Source organism: Pangasianodon hypophthalmus, chromosome 19 (assembly GCF_027358585.1).
Source record: "Pangasianodon hypophthalmus isolate fPanHyp1 chromosome 19, fPanHyp1.pri, whole genome shotgun sequence".
Classification (NCBI taxonomy): domain Eukaryota; kingdom Metazoa; phylum Chordata; class Actinopteri; order Siluriformes; family Pangasiidae; genus Pangasianodon; species Pangasianodon hypophthalmus.
Genome location: NC_069728.1, coordinates 22,288,245 through 22,311,513, shown reverse-complemented (window position 1 = coordinate 22,311,513; position 23,269 = coordinate 22,288,245). Strand labels below are relative to the sequence as shown.

At 39.0% G+C, this 23,269-nt stretch overlaps 1 protein-coding gene across 1 annotated transcript in view; it reads right to left on the bottom strand.

The window, feature by feature from the left end:
- Nucleotides 1-3,609: 3,609 nt before the first annotated feature.
- LOC113525047 (pleckstrin homology domain-containing family G member 3) overlaps nucleotides 3,610-23,269 on the bottom strand; it is a 31,827-nt gene continuing 12,167 nt past the window's right edge. The window contains exons 3-18 of the mRNA XM_053242260.1: nucleotides 22,127-22,227; nucleotides 21,624-21,693; nucleotides 19,277-19,323; nucleotides 19,008-19,158; nucleotides 18,781-18,912; nucleotides 16,692-16,874; nucleotides 16,411-16,503; nucleotides 16,053-16,139; nucleotides 15,876-15,909; nucleotides 14,547-14,621; nucleotides 14,174-14,217; nucleotides 13,022-13,261; nucleotides 12,353-12,409; nucleotides 10,631-11,629; nucleotides 10,289-10,484; nucleotides 3,610-6,445 (exon numbers count right to left, since the gene is read on the bottom strand). Of these exons, the coding sequence (XP_053098235.1) occupies nucleotides 5,787-6,445; nucleotides 10,289-10,484; nucleotides 10,631-11,629; nucleotides 12,353-12,409; nucleotides 13,022-13,261; nucleotides 14,174-14,217; nucleotides 14,547-14,621; nucleotides 15,876-15,909; nucleotides 16,053-16,139; nucleotides 16,411-16,503; nucleotides 16,692-16,874; nucleotides 18,781-18,912; nucleotides 19,008-19,158; nucleotides 19,277-19,323; nucleotides 21,624-21,693; nucleotides 22,127-22,227 (3,168 nt within the window). The 3' untranslated portion in view covers nucleotides 3,610-5,786. The remainder of the gene's footprint in view (nucleotides 6,446-10,288; nucleotides 10,485-10,630; nucleotides 11,630-12,352; nucleotides 12,410-13,021; nucleotides 13,262-14,173; nucleotides 14,218-14,546; nucleotides 14,622-15,875; nucleotides 15,910-16,052; nucleotides 16,140-16,410; nucleotides 16,504-16,691; nucleotides 16,875-18,780; nucleotides 18,913-19,007; nucleotides 19,159-19,276; nucleotides 19,324-21,623; nucleotides 21,694-22,126; nucleotides 22,228-23,269) is intronic.

Genomic DNA, 23,269 nt, shown 5'->3' with positions numbered 1-23,269 from the left:
ATGCCAGAAATTGGCTCCACAATAGCTTACAGATTCTGGAGGATCACTACAAGTCAACAATTCAGACCTCAATAGACAAGATCAAAACCCTAAACCTGACTCAATGGAAAGAGGCATGGGAAGTAGCAACTAGACGGGCTAAAAGAAATCTCAAGAAGGTACAAAATTCCACTATCCAACAGGCTTTTGAACAGCTTTTAAATATAATTGAACAAAACCCAGAGCAACAAATAGCAAGCATTCCATCAGCATCGACTCCAACTCCACCCTTAACCGAGACTGGAACAGGGATACTCACCCTGGTTTATAATTTTAGTTATTTTTTTATTTATTAACATCAATATTACTTATTTATATACAAATATTTAAAAAAAAAAAAAAAAAAAAAAAAAAAAAAAAAAGCTCTTCTACAATTTTTGGAAAAGACAGAGCTATTTTTCTGATTGGCTGGGAGCTGTTTCTTTTCAAACCAGAGCATGGGAAAGGCTCCTATCGGCTCATTCCTGTCATAGGATGCCACCTGTGCAACAAATCCAGTCGTGAAATTTCCTCGCTCCTAAATATTCCACAGTCAACTGTCAGCTTTATCATAACAAAATGGAAGAGTTTGGGAACAACAGCAACTCAGGTAAGCCACGTAGACTGACGGAGAGGGGTCAGCGGATGCTGAAGCGCATAGTGCAAAGAGGTCGTCGACTTTCTTCACAGTCAATTGCTACAGAGCTCCAAACTTCATGTGACCTTCAGATTAGCCCAAGTACAGTACGCAGAGAGCTTCATGGAATGGGTTTCCATGGCCGAGCAGCTGCATCCAAGCCACACATCACCAAGTGCAATGCAAAGCGTCGGATGCAGTGGTGTAAAGCACGCCGCCACTGGACTCCAGAGCAGTGGAGGCGCGTTCTCTGGAGTGACGAATCACGCTTTTCCATCTGGCAATCTGATGGACGAGTCTGGGTTTGGAGGTTGCCAGGAGAACGGTACATTTCGGACTGCATTGTGCCGAGTGTGAAATTTGGTGGAGGAGGAATTATGGTGTGGGGTTGTTTTTCAGGAGTTGGGCTTGGCCCCTTAGTTCCAGTGAAAGGAACTTTGAATGCTTCAGGATACCAAAACATTTTGGACAATTCCATGCTCCCAACCTTGTGGGAACAGTTTGGAGCGGGCCCCTTCCTCTTCCAACATGACTGTGCACCAGAGCACAAAGCAAGGTCCATAAAGACATGGATGACAGAGTCTGGTGTGGATGAACTTGACTGGCCTGCACAGAGCCCTGACCTGAACCCGATAGAACACCTTTGGGATGAATTAGAGCGGAGACTGAGAGCCAGGCCTTCTCGACCAACATCAGTGTGTGACCTCACCAATGCGCTTTTGGAAGAATGGTCAAAAATTCCTATAAACACACTCCTCAACCTTGTGGACAGCCTTCCCAGAAGAGTTGAAGCTGTAATAGCTGCAAAAGGTGGACCGACATCATATTGAACCCTATGGGTTAGGAATGGGATGGCACTTAAGTTCATATGTGAGTCAAGGCAGGTGACCGAATACTTTTGGTAATATATATATATATATATATATATATATATATATATATATATATATATATATATATATATATATATATATATATATATATATATAGTAAAACATCTTTATTTTTATTATTTTACTATTTAATTATTTTTTATTTGGTTTGTTTAAACTCACATTTATATAACAAATATAAATTCCAAAAAAAAAAACCCACACAAGACAAATTGAGTTATACTTACCTGATTTCAATTTTAAAAGAAATCCTTGCTCGTTTTACAAGAAAATTTCCTAAACCATGGTTCTGCCAGAAAGGGACAGTTGGATGGTGGTCACACATACACGCAGGCGTGCCATTCACGGCACAGTCTGGCCTATGCCCCATACCGCAGCACTGAACGTCATGCACAGGGAGAGAGAGTGCTCTCGTATGCAGACGCTGTTAAATATGGTGGCCACATGAGGGCAGCAAAGACTTACCACAGTGAGCCTTATCAGCAGTCTGGCATACCACAATTTCTTGAACCCTGGGCCCGTTCGGGACCCAGTACATTAATGTCAAAAAACAGAAATCCTTTATGAAAGAACCACGGGAGAGGGTGGAGAACAAAACATTGGCGTCACAAAAACAATATCAGTCAGGAACAGCCTCCTGCAATTAACAAAATTGAAAAACACCTGTCAGAGGTCATCAAACCAGCTTTGGAGGAAATGGCTAAGCTCCAGCACGTTCCTTCACAGGGCTGGGAGGAATGCTTTAATACTGCCATTCTATGGGCTAAACATGGTATTGGCAAAAGACTGAAGGATAAAACAATACACAAGGCTCATATGTTGGTAGGGGAGAAATGGCAGACCCCTGTTCCTGCTACCAATTCTGGAGAAAGGAGGGAGGAAGCGGAGACCCAAAATAAACAAGTCCCTCCTGCTCCTCCTCTCCTAGAAAACACAACCGCTAAAACCGTTACGGTACAGGCTTCAGTGCACACCGGGGCAGATGTACAATCTCTGTCTGAAATATCCACCCCATTAGTAACAAAACCGACTATAACAGCGTCCACCATGACAGATCCACTGAACGATTTGTACCCTATTAGAGAGGAGGACTCAGACAGCCATTCACACATTACCTTCAATTTCCCTGCCTCCCTAAAAGAACAACACACTCCTCGTATGAGTTTCAACCCCGTGTCACACAGGAACAAGACCTCATCCTTGTTGAGGACCAAGGGGAATGCGAATAGGGTAATTTAGGCTCACAGTGACCCTAAGCCCCAACAAAGTCACTAGTTTTAGGATAGCAACACAGGCCCGTTTAAGTGTCGGACTCAACGCACCTTCTGCAGTACAATGTGACTCCCAGGAGGACGGGTCAAATAGATACAAACATGACCAGAAAAATGGTCCAAAGGAAGCTGACCATCCGAAAAAAATGACTCATTATCGAAACAGCTACCCTGTAGCTAAACACTAACCCTAGCTTTGCATATACCTAAAAATCAAAGGACCAAAGCAAATAGTCCCAACTCCATACTTAGCTACAGTTCAAGGTCAAAAATAAAAAAAAAATAGATAATAATAGATTTAAAAAAAAAACACTACTTTCCTTTCCCTCACACCTGCCCAGCCTTAGACTCATCAAACAATGGTAATAAGGACGGGTAGGTGAATGGAAATATGCCCACACAGGCATAGGGTGTTGGCACTGTCAGGGAAATGGAAAAATTGCAATGGATTGGCCTATAATACATTCTAAGAAGGAAGCCAAATTGCAATTAACATCTGCTGGTGGGCCGCATTTGGCCCAGGGCCAGACACCCCTGGTTTAAAATATTACAGCTTCATGAGGTTTTTCAAGCAAAGCAGATCTACAACAGGCAAAGAGAAAAATGATAGACACACAAACAACAAAATGTGCAAAAAACAAACTGAAAGAGGCTTAGGTACAAGCCTGGAAAAGCATCACAAAAGAAAAATATACTGTTCGAGTCCTTGTACGAGATACTATACTAGTGTACAATACACGACTACTGTCATCTCAGGGAGTTTTCCCTTGCTACTGTCGCCTCTGGCTTGCTCATTAGGGATAAATTTATACATTTAAAATTTAAACCAGGAATTTATATAGTTCTCTAAAGCTGCTTTGTGACAATATCCATTGTTAAAAACATTATACAAATAAAATTGAATTGAATACACTTTACATTCTGCTACTGCACAATACATTGCAATACTGTACAATACACTGTACTAGACTACAATACATGGTAAAATGTAAAAATACAGTAAAATACAATGTACTTCTGAACAATACACTGTAATAATTGTGTAGCCAGACTGAACCATGGCAGTTTTGCAAAGTCTCCAATATATCGTTTTAAGTCACATATTCCTCTTGGATTTGTTTTGTATTAAGCCACTGTTTCCAAAACTAAGGGATTCATTCTCATGATCCCCCAAACAGTTTTCTGTTGCACCACTCACAAGCTGTGTTCTGGAAAGAATTAACCTGGATCTTTCTGGAACATTACTACTGTTTTCTTAACTATTTACTTAAAACAAATACTGTATCAAAACCCTAGATTGGGGTTCTAGCAGGAGCCACATCTGATAATTGACTGTGGGAAAAGATGAATGGATTAAATGGGTGGTATTAGAATGGTTGGAATGAAAACCTGCAGCCACACCAGCCCTTTGTGGATAATATTGATGACCCCTGCTGTACACTGTGTTGTTTAGATAAACATTAATGAAGGTAGGTAGACTTTTTTAGAGACAAAATACAGAAATATCATGCACATTAATTTATCTTATATGTATATTTTACACAAATGTATACATAAACCACACAATCATCTTCAGGATCTTAATAAATAGCAGATAAATTATTATAAATTCAGTAATGAAGAAAAATCACAATATAAAGGAAATTAATTTTATGCTAATCATTTTTTATAGAAGTTTTCTTACTTCTTTTCTGTAACAGAATTAAATCAGATGTATTCTTTACAATTTACAAGTAAGATAAAATCAAATAGGCATTTTAATAAAATAATTTATAAAGCAGATTTTTTTTAGGTGAAAGTTCGGCAGCACGGTTGTATAGTGAAAGCAAAAAAAAACATTGATGTGGGGTTTTTTGTACAGCAATGATGGATTATAAAATGTCTATTATACTAAACAAGTGGTAAAATCATAAAATAAAAAATAGAAGGAAATAAAACAGTGATGTTTAGATTTTGATACACTCAGAGTTAAAATGCACATACACACACTCAAAACTTTAAACAAAAATAGACAATAATTCCTGATATTTTAATATAATACAAAACTACCATGATCTTAATTCTCATGTTACAGTAAGTGCATTAATGATTAACCTCTAATTAACATAATGTTATTAATTTGCATTATTAAATAGAGAAATGAGAAGATCTGATTGAATTGACGTCACAATTACATTTACTTAAGTCATTGCCATGGTTTGTCTTCATTCATCCCCTTACAGTGAAGCCACCTGCAGATCACTCCTGCAGCTCTTCTCCCTTCCCCTTAATCTTATGATGAAACATTTCTAACCAGATGGGCTTGGTCTCTTCCAGGATGATTCCTCTCCCATCCACAGGGCACAAAGTCTTACTGAATGGTTTGATGAGAATGATAATTCTGTAAATCACATTCTATGGCCTTCACACTCACCACATCTCAGCCCAGTTGAACACCTGAGCGATGTGTTAAGACAGCGCTCTCCACCTCCGTCATCACAACACCAACTTAGGGAAGATGTTTTAGAACAAGGGGTCTTCAATTCAGTGTTATCCACAAAGGGCCAGTGTGGCTGCAGGCTTTCATTCCAGTCAAGCAGGAGTCACACGTGATTGCACTTGTATAATTAGTTCATCTTGGTATCCAATCAACTACGAAGTGTGCCTCCTATATGGTTGGAATGAAAGCCTGCAGCCACACCAGCTCTTTGTGGATAAAATTGAAAACTCCTGTTTTAGAAGAAAGATTTGCCATCACAGTGATTACAGTACAGTCCAGATGTGTAGAATCTGTGCCAAGCAGAACTGAAGCTGTTCCACAGGATTCACCACTCACTGACATTTTATATTGTTTTTTTTTTAATCTGTCACCCATCTGTATTGTGTGTTATATTTATATAATATGAGTAATTGCTAGAGCTGTATCCCAAAGAACTTTCTCTTTCTTACATAATGCACTACACAATTTACTCTATAGGCACCCTTCATCTAACTCAGATTAAGAAATTTTTCCCGGAGGTTTTTGACAACACCCTGCTGTGTGGCATTGCTGTGGTTATCAGTTTTATTGTCTTTGTTTCTGGTTTCTGGCTCCATTTTGAAAGCTGCCTCATCCAGATCCTCGTACAATCGGCAGCGCTCGGTCACAGACAGCAGAGACATTTTCTCACAAGACGTGGGGGACCGAATCTGGACATTTTGTGATTGGCTGGTGTGTGTATATGTCTTGTTGACTTTTTCCAGCACAGCAATTGTCCTGTTGTTGGGTAACTTTGCCTGTGCTGAGATGCAGTAATCACTGTTCACCTTCTTGTTTTGTAGATCAGTCCAGCCAAAGCCAACCAGTTTCTGATCCAGAGACCCGGATCTCTGAATCCGAGATTTTTTGTTGTCCATGCTGCAGCCTGGACTGAGAGTATTTGCAGCAGAAGTGTGTGGTGTGAGAGAAGCGCACTCCAGAGAAGTGTATATGGAACGCAGCTCACTTACATCCGGCCAAAGAAAACCCTCAAATGGCATGGGGCTTTTAGAGTGTGAACGTTCTGGAGAGAAAACTGTCACACTATTGGAGGAGGAAGTGTGTGTCTGTTGTACATCTTGTGTTGTCTGAACACACGCTGTTAATGAGAGTGCCAAGTTTGGATTTCCTGTAAAATAAAAATAAAACATTTTGTAATCAACATCGGGCACAGGGTGCAATTTATTAGATCACCACTAGGAGTTGAACTCATATGTTTTACTGTTTTCATAGGATAAAAGTAGTTGTCTGGCTCTTCCTAGTAGGAGAAGCTGCCATGGTTTTATCTTTTTATTTGATAAACCTTAAGGGTTTTCTGCTCACATGTAAGTATACTACTGAAAACCACTTTAGTATTGGGAGTGAGACTGTATTTGACTCATAGTCATTAGACTATCAAGTACCATTAGACTATGAATCTGAAGGAAAGCCATGCAAATTAAGACCAAAGTGCATTCTAAGGAAATTAGAGATATCTATACACATGCACAAGATAGGAAAAGGCTACAAGACAATATCCAAGTGTTTGGATATCCCAGTGAGCCCTGTTGGATCAATTGTGAGGAAACAGAAGCTGCATCATGCCACCCAGGCATTGCCTAGACAAGATCGCCCCTCAAAACTCAAAACAAGCAAGAAGGAAACTTGTCAGGGAAGCCACAATGAGGCCAACAATCACACTGAAGGAGTTACAGAATTCAGTGGCAGAGACTGGAGTGAAGAAGCACCAGTAAATGATATCAAAAACTTTGCATATAACTGGCCTGTATGAGGGGTGGCTAGAAGCTATTACTGAAGAAAAATCATATAAAAACATGTCTGGAGTTTGCCAGAAAGCATCAGAGTGACTCAGCTAAAATGAGTGAAGATTCTGGAGTCAGATGAAAAATATACAGAGCTTTTTGGCCATATTTCAAAATGTTATGTGTGGTGCAAATGTAACACTGGATATTCCTCAACAAACACCATCCCAACAGCAAAGTACATGGATGGCAGCATCATGTTGTGGGGATGCTTTTCCTCAGCAGGGACTTGGCATCTTGTTAAAATTAAAGGACAGAAGGATGGTGTAAAATACAGGGAGATACTGCAAGATAACCTGCTTCAGTCTGCTAAAAAAAAAAAACTAAAGCTTGGGAGAAACCGCACCTTTCACCGGGACAAAACAACACAAGAGTGGCTGAACAACAAAAGGGTGATTGCTCTACAGTGGCTAAGCCAAAGTCTCAATCCAATTGAAAATCTGTGTTTGAAAACTGAGGTCCAGAACCATCATCCAAATAACCTGGAGCAAATCTGCCAGAAAGAATAGGTGAAACTCACTCCCAAAGAGTGTGCAAAGCTGGTAGGAACTTACCCCAAACGATTTAAAGCTGTTATTGCAGCAAAAGGTGGGTCTATCAAGTATAAGTCTGAAGGAGTTTAATACATATCCAAGCAACATTAATTTTTTTTTTTTTTTTTTTAAGATAATGAATTTTAAGAGAATATTTTGCAATATAAATACTGGCTGGAACAATCTGTGTGTCATTTGTAATCCAGACAAATCTGATTACTTTAAAGGGGGTTGAATAGTTTTACAAGGCACTGTATATGGTGTAAAGCCAAGAGTTATGATGTAATTCTGAAATAGTTGTGCATTATATTAACTGAATATTTGACACAGTAGATCAAAAATTTAGCTATAATTTTGTGCACATTATTAAACTTTCTCAACTGTACAATTGTCAATTGTGTTTTGTTGTTCCATAGTCAGGTTTCCTTTTTAATACACATTTTTGTGTCTGCGTTCAGAACAGAAGTTCCATTACCCTGCTGAGAGGAAAGAGTTTTATGGTTCAAGCACAGAATGACCAAACTCCAAGAAAATATGCCAGTTAGATTTTAGGCTCTATTTCTCCCATTTCTCAAAGTACTAGGTCAGATTGCTCCCAGCATCTGTATCTGGCACAGTGCTGTAAACACTGGAGATGTAGTAACACAGCAGCAAAAAAGGATCTTCTGAAGAGGGCTAATACCAAGTCTAAAAACATTGTGTCTAGCTGATCCTCTGTATACTGTACACTGCCTGTCTGATATACTACAATCGTCAATTATTTGCACAAATGAGGTACATGTCAGATAGCATTCATAAAATGTGCTTCTCAAAAAAAAAGCAGCTCATACAAAAATAAATTAAAGGCATGCCAGAAAAGATCATCCAGCCATCGATGTCCTGGTGGGATTCTCATGTGTTGCTACTAAACATACTGTAATTTATATTTTTATATATATATATATATATATATATATATATATATACACTATATTACCAAAAGTATTCGGTCACCCATCCAAATGATCAGAATCAGGTGTCCTAATCACTTGGCCTGGCCACAGGTGTATAAAATCAAGCACTTAGGCATGCAGACTGTTTTTACAAACATTTGTGAAAGAATGGGCCGCTCTCAGGAGCTCAGTGAATTCCAGCGTGGAACTGTCATAGGATGCCACCTGTGCAACAAATCCAGTAGTGAAATTTCCTCGCTCCTAAATATTCCACAGTCAACTGTCAGCTTTATCATAACAAAATGGAAGAGTTTGGGAACAACAGCAACTCAGCCACGAAGTGGTAGGCCACGTAAACTGACGGAGAGGGGTCAGTGGATGCTGAAGCGCATAGTGCAAAGAGGTCGTCGACTTTCTTCACAGTCAATTGCTACAGAGCTCCAAACTTCATGTGACCTTCAGATTAGCCCAAGTACAGTACGCAGAGAGCTTCATGGAATGGGTTTCCATGGCCGAGCAGCTGCATCCAAGCCACACATCACCAAGTGCAGTGCAAAGCGTCGGATGCAGTGGTGTAAAGCACGCCGCCACTGGACTCCAGAGCAGTGGAGGCGCGTTCTCTGGAGTGACGAATCACGCTTTTCCATCTGGCAATCTGATGGACGAGTCTGGGTTTGGAGGTTGCCAGGAGAACGGTACATTTCGGACTGCATTGTGCCGAGTGTGAAATTTGGTGGAGGAGGAATTATGGTGTGGGGTTGTTTTTCAGGAGTTGGGCTTGGCCCCTTAGTTCCAGTGAAAGGAACTTTGAATGCTTCAGGATACCAAAACATTTTGGACAATTCCATGCTCCCAACCTTGTGGGAACAGTTTGGAGCGGGCCCCTTCCTCTTCCAACATGACTGTGCACCAGAGCACAAAGCAAGGTCCATAAAGACATGGATGACAGAGTCTGGTGTGGATGAACTTGACTGGCCTGCACAGAGTCCTGACCTGAACCCGATAGAACACCTTTGGGATGAATTAGAGCGGAGACTGAGAGCCAGGCCTTCTCGACCAACATCAGTGTGTGACCTCACCAATGCGCTTTTGGAAGAATGGTCAAAAATTCCTATAAACACACTCCTCAACCTTGTGGACAGCCTTCCCAGAAGAGTTGAAGCTGTAATAGCTGCAAAAGGTGGACCGACATCATATTGAACCCTATGGGTTAGGAATGGGATGGCACTTAAGTTCATATGTGAGTCAAGGCAGGTGACCGAATACTTTTGGTAATATAGTGTGTATATATATATATATATATATATATATATATAAAATATACACACACACACGGGGGACCCAAAAATTCCCGGAAAATAACTAGTGTACTCTCCTTGTGATGCGATATCGCAGATGTCTTTTTCTACACATCTCTGTTCCTGTAATAAACTGCACATTCAATGTTTTGTTTTTTAATAAACATTTGATCATTTCTGTGTAATACCACATCTGTCCACCAGAGGTCACAGTGACCAGAGTTCTGAGTTCATGGTCAAGGTTAATGATTAAGTTGTACTGCATTAGTTTTTTTTTTTTTTTTTTTTTTTTCCAAATAAACTTCACAAGGATCCACAACAGCATATCAGTCCTGTCAGCAGATATATTAATTATCTGCAGTATAAACAATTAATTGCACTATAATGTTTTTCTATTAAACTCTCACCTTTGAGGGTTTTCTTGGTCTCTTCATCTGTCAGCGATGGTATGTTCATTTTATTAACTGTGTTTATGGTCGTCTCTGAGGCCCGCCTCCTCGACTGATTAAAAGTTTCTTTGTTCTGTATGTGCTGGCTGAACTTCTTCGTCAGACTTAAGACTGCATTTTCTGTTGACTCTCTTTCATTTTCATCTTCTTTACCCTTAATTAAGACAAAATAATAGTTATATACTTTTTATTCTTTTATCCAATTAATCCAGATAAGTTTTTAAAAATTAAACGTATAAAACACACCCACACAATTCTCCTGTATAATATAAAGGTATAATAGGTATAACAGTGTTTCACCTTGACTGGTGATTCCTCTGTAATAGTGCTGAGATTGTCAGCAGCCACCAATTCTTGTTCTCTAACTTGAATTTCTGTGTTTCTACTGAAACTTTGGGAAACAGAACTTGTTCCTCTGAATTGTGACGTATCTCTGAACTTATTTTCTCTCAGTGAGCTTGTGACCTCTTTCTCCATTTCCTGCCAAACCTTAATCATTTCCGCTGACGAACGGAAACATTCCTCTGAAAACTCTTCTGATTTGTGATTCACAGAGCCATCAGCCTCTCTGCTGTCCAGATCTCCGAGTTGTTCAGGTTTAGTGTTGATGTCAGAACTTACAGGTGATGATGTTACTAATGATATTTCTGTGTTTGGTGATTTATTCCGATGGTCAGTGTGAGGGATTTTGTTAAAGTGGCTGACAGACGTGCGCACTAACCCACTTGGGATGTATGTCAGGCTCTCTCTGCGCCTCAGGCTGAAACCTGCATCCTGCTGCTCAGCATTTTCATAGTAGTTCCTGATCTTATCAATGAGCAGCTGTTCCTGTTTGGACAGAGTAGAATCTCTCCTTCTACAGACATGTCGATCTGATCCAGACACCATCTCCTCTCTTGGGGACAGAAGGTTAAAATTAGCAGCTACGTTTTTGCTTGATGTTACTTCCTGTTGATTTCGCTGAGGAGACCGAAGCTCATCTGGTGCTGCACTACTGCGGCGAGCGTTAGCAATAAAATGTTCAGCAATGACACTTGCTTTATCAAGAACAGACGATGGAAGGATGGAGTGATTCTCACTTCCTGCACAGTACTCCTCCACTTCATCTTCTGAAGACTGTCCATCCTGATTCCGCACAATTTCTTCTTTTACCTCATACAGGTCAGATCCCTCCACAGCGCTCACATGATAAACACTGTGTCCAATTTTTGCTCGCTCACAATCAGAGATGGATTTTAATCCCTCTGAAGATCCAAGCTCTGCTGTGTTATTCTGGAACTGTAATATGCTTGGTGAAGCCTGCAAATCAAGGAATACATCAGCATTAAATAAAGCAGGTTTAAAAATATTAAAAGGGATTAAATTAAATATTAAGCTAAAAGAAGTAAAACATAATGGCAGTGGCTTTGATAGGCCAACGGTACGCCTCCACCGCCAAGACTAATCCAATTGTTGCTAATTTGCATGCTAGAAATACCCTTATTGTACACTTCAGACAGGAAGGAAGCTATTAAAAAAACTGTTTCAAACATTTTACCTTGCTGTGACTTAGGGTTCATCTTCTGGTCATATTTATATATTTCATATAAATCCTACAAGCATTCGACTACTTGTTCTTGAGATATCACACCAAGTATGTAGTGGTAGCTCAGTTGTTAAGATATTTGACTACCAATTGGAAGGCTGTGAGTTCAAATCCCAACACCGCCAAGCTGCAGTTGCTGGGCCCTTGAGCAAAGCCCTTAACCCTCTACTGCTCAGTTGTGTTGAAAAAAAAAAGAGAGATACATGCAAGAAATAAAAAGAGAGATACATGCAAGTCGCTCTGGATAAGGGCGTCTGCCAAATGCCATAAATGTAAATGTAAGTATCCTGGATGGACGGACAAACGTACAATCCAAAAACATAATGCCACCACTTGGCATAAAAATGAATGAAAAATAAAACGAAAGACACCTGTAGACCTGTAACTAACACACTCTGTATTTAACATGGTGATTATCTGACGTTATCCCCACACACCTCTCTCTCCTCCTGCTGTGACAGTTGGGTGTCTCCATGTCCTTGCCACTCTTCATCCTGACACAAAAACATTAAAGATCATTTATTACTAGGTTTAAAGATCAGAAGTATTACACAAACCAAAACCTCCATGTGGTTTAATGATCAAATAACAATAATAAATATCACGCAAGACAATGAACCCAGAGGGTGGGGTCAGTCAAATATGGGGGTGGAGTCAGTAAACTGTGGGCAGGGCAAAAGAGGGTAGTTCTCATGAAGAGCTGTAGATGTTGTGATTTCTGCATTAGCATAGCTGTAGAATGTGTTAGTGTTGATACAGGAATGAACCTGATTGGACAAAGCACTCTTGGCTTTTTGTTTCTGCATTCATCATAACAAGTTAAAGTGAAATCTGAAAGTAATATTCACTTTCAAAAACATGACTGCGCTTCAGATATCAGCCAATGAAATGTAGAGGAACAAGCAAAAGGTCAAAGAAAAAGAGGGGAATATTTTCAGATTATTCCTGCTGTTTGAGGTCCAGCATGAAAAAGCAAGCATGCTTCCTACAGGTGTGTTAAAACCCTTTACACTATCACACACTTCTAACACAAACTCATCACAGCGGTGTTCAGCATGTTAGTAGAGCATGATTTCATGCAGCTCGGCCTCTAATAAACATCTCACCGTGTTGAGCTGCAGCAGGGCTTTAGCCCTGAAGCTCCAACAGGAAATCATGGAGCTGCTAAAATCCTCCGATATCACATCATCTGATTCACTTCCCTTCTCTTCCTCATCCTGAAGCCCACAGTGTGTAGCATCCTCTCTGTTAGTGCATCTGTCCTCCACACTCAGATCCTGCAACTTGCCTGAGGTGGAGCCCAGAGCGATAAGGTTTTCTCGCAGTTCTCCTTCACTGACCGAGTGCTGCCACACCCACGTCGGAGTTTAAAGGCACACATTAAAACAACGAACGACAAGCAGTCATTACTGGAGTCCTCAGCCAGAATCAATAGCACTGAAAGTTCATTTAAAAAAAGTGTCAAATGTCAGAGCTCAGATTCTTTCAGAAGTGTTGATGGGGTCTAAAGCAGAGTGAGAAGGCTCTTTAACAGCCTTCACTCACTATGGAGCAGAAGGAAAAATTTAATTACAAAAATGGAAAAGAAACCCGAGAGCAAAAACACATTAACAATAAAATAGTAAGAAACACATGCGTCTACCCTCCTCTGAGTAAACAGACCAACTGGAATGGAACTGTGGAGGTCGAGCAAAAGAATGCACACGGGCAGAGCCTAAAAAATTAACTGTGTGGGCAGAGACTTAGACCTATGAGGAGTCCAGTGATGCTCAGTGTGGACTTTAAAAGTAACAACTGCTTCGTCCAGTGATGATGATGATGATATTTTCAAGTTTGATCAAGTTTAATTAAGATTCTGTAATACTGAAATTTCAGGAAGCTGGAAGGATCACCGCTGTCTGAATGTCTGAACATTTTACACAAAACAAGTGTTTAAGCTGACAAATAAGCTCTGTTGTTATCTGTAATATTCAAATTCCCCAGAACAGTTTGAAATGGTGTAAATGGTGTTCTTACCTTAAGCATGGCTGCAGGTTCCATTCAAAAGCAGGCAATCAGATCAAGAGAAAAAAGTTTAAAAAAAAAAAAAAAAAAAAAAAAAAACAGAATCATAATCAGAAGAAGAATCAGATAAAAAGAATAAAAACTAAACAAATATTTACACATAACATAGTAAAGGAAATAAACATGTAAATAATTTTTATATTGCGGACTATAATTAAAATATATCATAAACACCATGTTAGAAAAAAGGTTACAGTTAATCTACCTTTGTTGTTTTTCAGCATCTGTTTGGTTAATTCTGAAAATAAACAGAAAAACTTCAGTGAATATTCATATATCGACAATAAAAAGCTATAATAATTATATATATATATATATATATATATATATATATATATATATATATATATATATATACACACACACACACACACACACACACACCATGAACATAATTTATATATATATATATATATATATATATATATATATATATATATATATATATGCATTCTCTATATGTATGCATACACACACACATATATATATATATATTTAAATTATATATGTATTATAAATTATGTTCATAGTGTGTGTTATTGTGGTTATAGAGAAAAGAACATAAACCTGACTGACGAGCGTGTGTGAAATCATCAGACTGCGTTTTCTTTTTCCTCTCAGCGTTAAATCTGTACTTCTGATCTGTGTGTGACACAAACACACACTTAAATCAACTTCATAATTATTCATGAACTAGCTCAGTTATTCATAAAGTCTATTTTTAAACAGACACCAGGGGTCTCATTTATCAAAGCGTGGGTAAAGCAAGTACTAAATTGTACTAATAGCTGCTCATATGCACAAGAAAATTGGTATTTATGGTACATGCGTAGACACAGGTGTACGCAATGGCCATTGATGAATTCCACACATTCCAAATTGACGTGCTCATCCACAGAGACACTTTACGCAAATAAACACCCTCCAATCACCGTATGATATATGTAAACAACTTCACTTTGAAAAGCACAGTAGCCTGCTCATGGTGACGCTTGTTTCAGATGACATGGAACATGTCAAAAAGTCTAAGAAGATGAACTTCACCAACAATGAATTAAGGACACTGTTGCATGAAGCAGAGCAAAAAATGTTTATTTGGCAAATTTTTTAAATAAACATAAATAAAAATAAATATTTTACATGTACATGTGTGCATTTTATTTCCCCAGTTACATTTAGAAATTCATGAAAATTCATCATTTTTGCTGCATTTTTCTGCATTACATCTTCGAAATGTACTGTATTGCAGTGTGAGAGGTATGAATGAAGGTAAGATGTGTCATTATTCAACTTGGAGTTGGATGAGAAATGCCAGTACAATCTCCAATTTCTCTGTGAAAAGTACTCATAGATAAAAGCCCTAGAATAGAGATCCATAATCCACCACTCCAGTGGTGCTATAAACACATTTCCTCCACAAAGGTGCAAGGCATAATCCCAATTAATCTTTAAATACCTTTTATACAATTTTACTGTACATTCCATGTCTCATCTGTCTGCATCTTCTGCACCGAAATAATTACTCTCTCTATTATGCTTAAATCATAGACAGTACGTTAATTAGAAGCTCTATTTATAGTCAGCTTACCTGCTATTACACTTTTCTACCACTAGGGGTTCTTGCATGGTCAGGAGTGTGTGGAAACGTACATTCTCATGCACAAGTAAAACTTGATAAATCCCATTGAATGCATAGAAACATGTGTATACACAGTTTACGTACAAAGCTATGCATACACACGGTTTATAAATAAGGCCCCGGGCTACTCATTAAAATTCTAATTTATTGATTAATTAGCTTAACTTATCACTAAATGTGTTCACATAACGCTGTTTTTATTTTATTTAGTATTTTATGGTCATTTCATGCATGCAAATTTAGAGTGTAAAACTCACACATTGGATCCATTTCTAAAATCACCTCTTTAGCCTGAAACAGAAACAGCAGTAAGTTACGGAACAAGCTGTGTGTGTGTGTGTGTGTGTGTGTGTGTGTGTGTGTGTGTGTGTGCGCGTGTCTGACTGTTTGTCTGTCTGTGATTATATCATTACATCAGAATTATGCTACAGCACCTTCTGTGGAATGATGGTGTGATGATTTTCTAAAATGAGTCGTTTGATGTGATGAGTCCAGAGTTTCTTCTCCTCCATTGTTCTGGCCTGAGAGAGAGATGATAGCAGTTCAATTATCTAATTAATCATCTAATTAATTAACTCACATGATCCAATTCATTTCAGTGATGATCAATGTAAATCCTTATAGAAACATAGCCACAAAGAACTATAAACCTGGTTAGCATCAGGTCTAATTACTGGTCTAATTAATGTAAGCCTTGGTCTACCAGATTGATCAGCTTTAATTAAAGCTGAGCACAAAGTTAATAGCTTAGTGTTGTCCATTTATAAAAAGGCATCAGACATCAGAGGTCACCTGCACTGTGTGAGGTTGTTTAGGGTGCTTGTAATGTGTGACGCTAAAACACAGCGAGTCCTTTGTTCCTTCCATTAGCATTAGTGTCGAACACTATACAGATAAAAGGACATTAACATATTAATGAGCACATAAATGGAAATACAAGTATATTATACATATTAACATACACACATGCATTTATGCTAATGAGATTTTATCATTCTAAAATTCATAACTCACTGTTTGAGTGTGTGAGTGTTTGCGTGTGTGTTAGTTACAGAGATGTCTGTGTGTCTTACAGTGATGTGTGTTTTGTAGATGAAGTTCTCTCCACGTCGTTTGGTGATGAGTAGAACCCGCTCAAACAGGAAGAGGGTTCTGTTGTTTTTTGTGTGGTGAAAGCGGAAGGTTCCCTCCAGAACAAGTTCACCATATGTGGTTAAGTCAGGACCGCGCCAGTTAATCAGCAAGGACTGCACTTCCTGAAAATCACAAAAATCATTAAAACATTATTTTTTTAAATTAATTTTAACCGTAAATGAGTATAAAATTAATATTGGATTCTCAGTTAGGGTCTGGATCTAAGTGCTCAGAGTCATTATCTTAACTGAGCTTTATGACAACGTACCAGATTCTGCAATCCATCTAGACAGATTTACTATGTTTCATTCAAACAGAAGGGAATCTGCATGTTTACCAAAAATACAGTGCTATTACGAGCCGCTATTCATCTGATCTGTAATTCCTAAGCGTGAGATACTTCCCGTTTTATCTCCCTAGAGAATTCATCAGCATCATTGTTGTAGCTGTGTCGACATCCTTCTGAATCATATCAAAACTATTGAGAGGATGTTGCCTGTGTGGCCAGAGAGAGCTGAATCAATGCTGCAGGATTGTTTCAATCATAAGGACTGGGAAATATTTAAACATGCAGCAGCCGCAGGAGCGCACATAAATGCGCCAAAGACAACCACCATCACAAGCCTGAATGACTCTCGCGTCCATCATAATGCTTTGAGAGATGGGTCATGGCTAACATCCAGTCTAGCCTCCCACTTACAATGGACCCACAACAGTTTGCCTACGATGCAAACCCGTCAACGGAGGATGCAGTCTCTCCAAGCATCCATACCCTAGATCTAGATCTCATGGCAGTATGGCAGCTCTACTGAGCACAAGGCACTGAAGCGAGTAGTGAAGACTGCTCAGTTCATCACTGGAGCCACTCTGCCTCCAGTCCAAGACAACTACCGCAAAAAGCTGTCTGAAGAAAATGATCATTGTCTCAGACCCCAATCACCCCAGCCACAGCCTATTCGGCCCCCTACTATCTGAAAAGTGACTCTGGAGAATACGAACCAGCTCCACAAGATTAAGAATGGCTTCTTCCCACAGGCAGGCAAGCTGCTCACACCACACAAAGTGTGAACAACACCCCCATCCCACTCCTCCCCTTAGCACGGCCACGTCTGAATGAGACAGTAAATATCTATCCTTATTGTTATGTATTTGCACTTTATGTAGTCTTGTGTACTGTTATGTGATGCACCATGGTCCTGAAGAAATGATTTCATTCCAAGCTACAGTATACAGAGGAACGACAATAAAAGCCCATTTGACTTCACTATCAAAATGTGGCTTACCTCCCTAGTACCAGACCTATTATTTTCTGTATGGACAGAATGAAAGAGTCCAGTAAATCCAAAAGTAAGGAAGTCTGTTTCATGACCAACAACAACTACTGTGATGCTAGGAACATTGCTGTTCTTTCCCCATTCCTGCTCACCTAACCTGGAACACCTGATGATCAGATGCCCCCCTTCTACCTGCCTTGAGAATTCACCTCATCAATTCAATTTTATCTGTATAGTGCTTTTAACAATGGACATTGTCAGAAAACAGCTTTACAGAAATAAATAAATCAGGATACAAATTTTAAATTTAGGAATAAATTTCTAAATTTAAAATTTATATTCTGAATTTATACATATTTCTGTAAAGCTACTCTGTGACAATGGCCCAAAGTGCTATACAAATAAAGCTGAATTTGATTTTTCAAATTAGATGGAGTTTGTACCTTCTAAGGAGCTGCCTTATTTTATATGAGTCTTTTCTTATTCCTCACACTGAACCATTTCACAGAGGGCCAAAGATGCTCATCCTCAAGTTCCACACTGTGGTCTGGTTGTTTATCCACCTTCACATGCACATGGATAGCTATAGCACTAACTCCATTGTGTGGCATGAGAAAATCACCACAGGTAACGAAGTGGCACAATTCTTGACAGTTTTTTTTAAACAAAAACTTGATTGGATGCTTAACTGAACTGATAGAATGAGAAATAGAAAAGTGTGTGTGTGTGTGTGTGTTTGTGTGTGTATGGTAACCTGTAGACGGACTGCATGTTCATGTTTTCTCTTCATGGTATTTATGTGCCAGGCTACTTCAGTCATGGTGTTAATGGCCTCCTCCACCACATCATAACCATCTTCATCAGGATCAAAATGCTTTGCTATCTCCTAAACAAACAAATAATTATATATATATATATATATATTATACACATATATATATTATAAAATATAGGGAGAGGCTGCATGTGTGTGTGCCACACCTGTAAGAGCAGATGATATTTCAGTATTCTCTGTACAGGTTTGAGAAGGTACGAGCCAAGAGGAAGTGGGTGTTTCAGAGCTTCCTGTCTCTCCATGAAAAACTTCAGCAGTGTTTTATTTCTCATACATTCTGTTAGCGCAGCAACTGAGCTAGTAAAATAAAATATACACACGATAGTACACAATTCTGTTCCTAATTACAATTCACAATTGTAAAAACACACACACACCACTAAAATCATTGTTACTGTTTGATGTTTTCACTTACTTTGGGTAGTTGGTGCAGTACTGTGTGTAGATCTCAAAGTAATCACTCTAACAGAAATAAACACAATGTTAACAGTGGATTTACACAGATTTAGCACAGCCAAAATCAGTTCACCTCATTAGCCACTAGCATTAGCTCCTCCAGGCTAGTTGTGCTGTTCATCATTAGGGTACAGATCACAGTGTTTATAGCTCACAACTAGTGCCAAAATGTTGAATGACCTCATTTCCTGCTGGTATATTAAGTAAAATCAGAGTCAGCAGAACCGGAATCTGTAATACTTGTGATGCTCAGTTTATGTCTTGAAAGTTAGGTAAATTCAGGTGGCTCCCAAGTGGTGCAACAGAAAAGCATTTGCTCGATCTTGCAGAGATTCGAATGCTGACAATGCCTCCATGGCCAGGACCCCAAGACAGCAAAATTGGTCATACTTCAGGTAAGAAAATTTCATGTTAAAAATTCAAGCAGTCAAATATTCAGGTTGAGAAATTCAGGGGAAAAAAATCAGTCAGCTAGAAATTAAGTAATTGCTTATATCTTACGACAGCTAATTAAACAACTAACACTGGTATTTAATTTGATTTCATATCAAGAAAAGTTGGCATTACACATCAGAGATGAGCCAGTGGAAAGAATATCGAGCTTTAAATTCCTGGGCATCAACATGACCTCACCTGATCCATCAGCACTTGTTGAGGAGACTGAGGAGAGCCAACCTGCCCCACAAGCTGCTGGTGAATTTTTACAAGTGTGGTATAGAGAGTTTTCTGACATACTGCATCACAGAAGGGTACAGCAGCTGTACCACAGCGGCTAAGAAGGCTCTGCAAACACAGATACCCACACCAACAGGCTCAAAAACAGCGTCTTCCCGAGGGTCATTTCACAGCTGAACTCAGAACTCAAGCAAGGATACAGCCCAACAACACAATGATCAGACTAACCACTAATCCCCATGTGCAACAAACAACTCGGGCAATTGTGAAATATTCCTCAATATGTATAATATTCAGCCGTAAATCTAATACCTGTCTTAGGTTTTCGATATATTCAAATATCATAAGATTTGCACTGAAAATTATAAATCCCATTTACACATTTTTCCACAAGCATTACAAATTCAGGTTCAGGTTCTGCTGCCTCTGATTTCACTCTATAATGCTTGATCATAATTACACTGATGCAAAATTTGCAGACTTTCAGATACAGTACTGAGAGTTAGTCAAGTGGGTTTTATTGCCATTCCTTGATATAACCTGTATACATTGGAACAATGTTGTTCCCCAGGACCATGGTGCAACACAACAATACAGCAGCACAGTTCAGAGGACTCCATAAAGTGCAGATTTTTCCTGAAGTCCACTGCAGACAGACAGAGTACTTAGAAGTTTGGGTGTTCTGTTTCTTGCCAGCATGCTGTTCTGTGCATAGAATTTGTTCAGTGCAATTCACTGGTATTGAGGCTTCACCACTGCAGACACGTGATGGAGCTTTGTAGTCTGTGATGGGCTGAATACCTTGCCACATATGCGGTGTCCTTGATTTTTAGGAGGTGACCATGGATATTTTGTGCATAGTTGTGCTTTGCCTCTCTAATAGCGTGGGACAGATTGACCCTCGCTATGCAGAGAACCGCTCTGTCAGACCTGTAACAAGTCTATGCACTTGCTACTGTAGCCAGTTACTGATGATGCGTATTCCTCCAAACCTGTGCTGTGGTTCTTTGTAGCAGCCTCTCTGTCTCACTCTGTATGCTCAAACCAGTCTTGAAGTGCTGACATGTGAGATGCTGTGGCTCCCTCAGACCAGGTTCTCACCTGTTTGAGAACCGGTTTGGCACATTATAGAAGTGGTCAGTGTGCTGGGATTAGCATAACAGAGATGTGGTCTGGGCATCCGAGGTGGGGGCGGGGGTCAGCCTTGTAAGCCCCAGAAATGTTCGTGAAAACGAGGTCTAGTGTGTTCGTTCCAAGGGTCACAAAATCAAACATGCTGGTAGAATTTTGGCAGGTGGGAAAAACAAGTACACCCTATAATTCAGTAATATGTAGAACCACTTTTAGCAATGATAACTTGAAGTAAAAATTTTCTGTTGGAGTTTATCAGGCTCTCACATCATTCCGGAGAAATTTTGGCCCACTCTTCTCTCTTCTTTACTTTGCTTTTATAGAGGTAGCCACACTGCTTGATGATTAACTAATCTTGTGCATTTTATTAGTAACACCTGGCTGCTAATTACTCTATTAATGATTGTGGAAGTGTCTCTATACACACACATGCACACACATACACATGCACACACAGAATGAATAGAATCTTTAAACAGAGATAAAGATTAAAAACCAACCTTTAGTACGAAACACCTGGCGATGGACACTGGGTCATTTTTACACAAATCCAACTCTTGCAGCAGCTCACTGATCAACACACACAAACACACACACAATATTAACAATAAGTGATAAAAACACAGCACCTCATACACTGAATAACAGCTCGCATTAATGAAGGTCACCATGCCACAATCAGTAAGAGGTGTGTGTGTGTGTGTGTGTGTGTGTGTGTGTGTGTGTGTGTGCACGATAGACTTCCACATGACCAACATAAAATAGAAGAAATTCAGCTGGAGTTAAATCATGATTAAAATCCAATGCACAAAATGTAACCAATTGTTAATTAAATAATGATTAAAATGTGAAACACAGCACACACACAATGTACTGTGATAAACTACCACTGGAAATAGTTCTTCATTTGTCCTGATATTATTTATTCCACTTTAGCATACCAATTACAATAATTCCGATTTCTATTACATTTCTATTAAATAAATATCTGAATATTTCTGACCTGTTGAACTCGTAGATGTCCTCAATGTTTCCGAACAAAGCACACACCTGTTCAGGTATGATGGGTAAATCTGCAGTGTCTATAATGTGGGCGAGGTAGCCCTGTATACACACACACACACACACACACACACACACACACACACACGCACACGCACACGCACACAAACACACCAGTTCTACTGTTAAATTAATTAAAAATAACAAATCATTTGCATGTCATCCAGTTAAGGCCACTACCTATTTTTTTTTAACTCATATTAGCATTAAATGTAATCTGCTAAAATTTTTAATTTATTGTAAGATCTTTAAATATGCACTTATTACATATCACAAAAATTTTCAATTTTCAGCAACTTGGGCTTACTGAGGCCTTTTGGTGTTTATTGTTATACCACACCTAATGGAATTTACATAACAGTTCATTAAAATATTATTTCATTAACTTATTTAAAATACAATACTATCCACATTTATGAGAAGTGCATATGAACAACATGTCATTTAAAGCCAAAACCTATAAAGATATTTTTAAAAATATCTGTTATGGCTGTGTTTAATAGAACAAGTGTTAGCCACTAGGAAGTGATGTGACAGCAGTTAATTTCAGCTGTTTGTTTCATGGTGCATGAAGACACAGGACACTGTTTCACACTAGCCCCAAACACTGAATTACAAAATCCGGTTAGTGAGATATCACAGTCATGTGATCAGCTGCAGCATGTCTGGTGATGGACATCCCCTCAGATAAGGTTCCCTATTTATGTTCACAGAACAGAAGCAACAGAGGAAGCATTTTCATTCCTGTCAGTTTTAAAATGCAGTAAATTGTGATTTTATATCCTGTTCCATGAGACTGTCTGAACACCGATACACACAGCTTAGACACACTGAAATTACTGACAGGAACACGTTTCCCCAAAAAAAGTTGAAAATGCCTATCCCAGAGGACTAATCTAAAAGAAAATCATTTTCACTGAGATTAGTGATGAACAGTTCTATAATTTGCAGGGCCAGTCTTCAGGCCCCTGGACTTCAACCATTGCTGGGGACCTAAACTTTCAGCATGACCTGAAACTGCTTCAGCCAGAAAAATAATCAGTACTGCTATAACACAAAACAGTAGCTGCTATAACTTTCATGA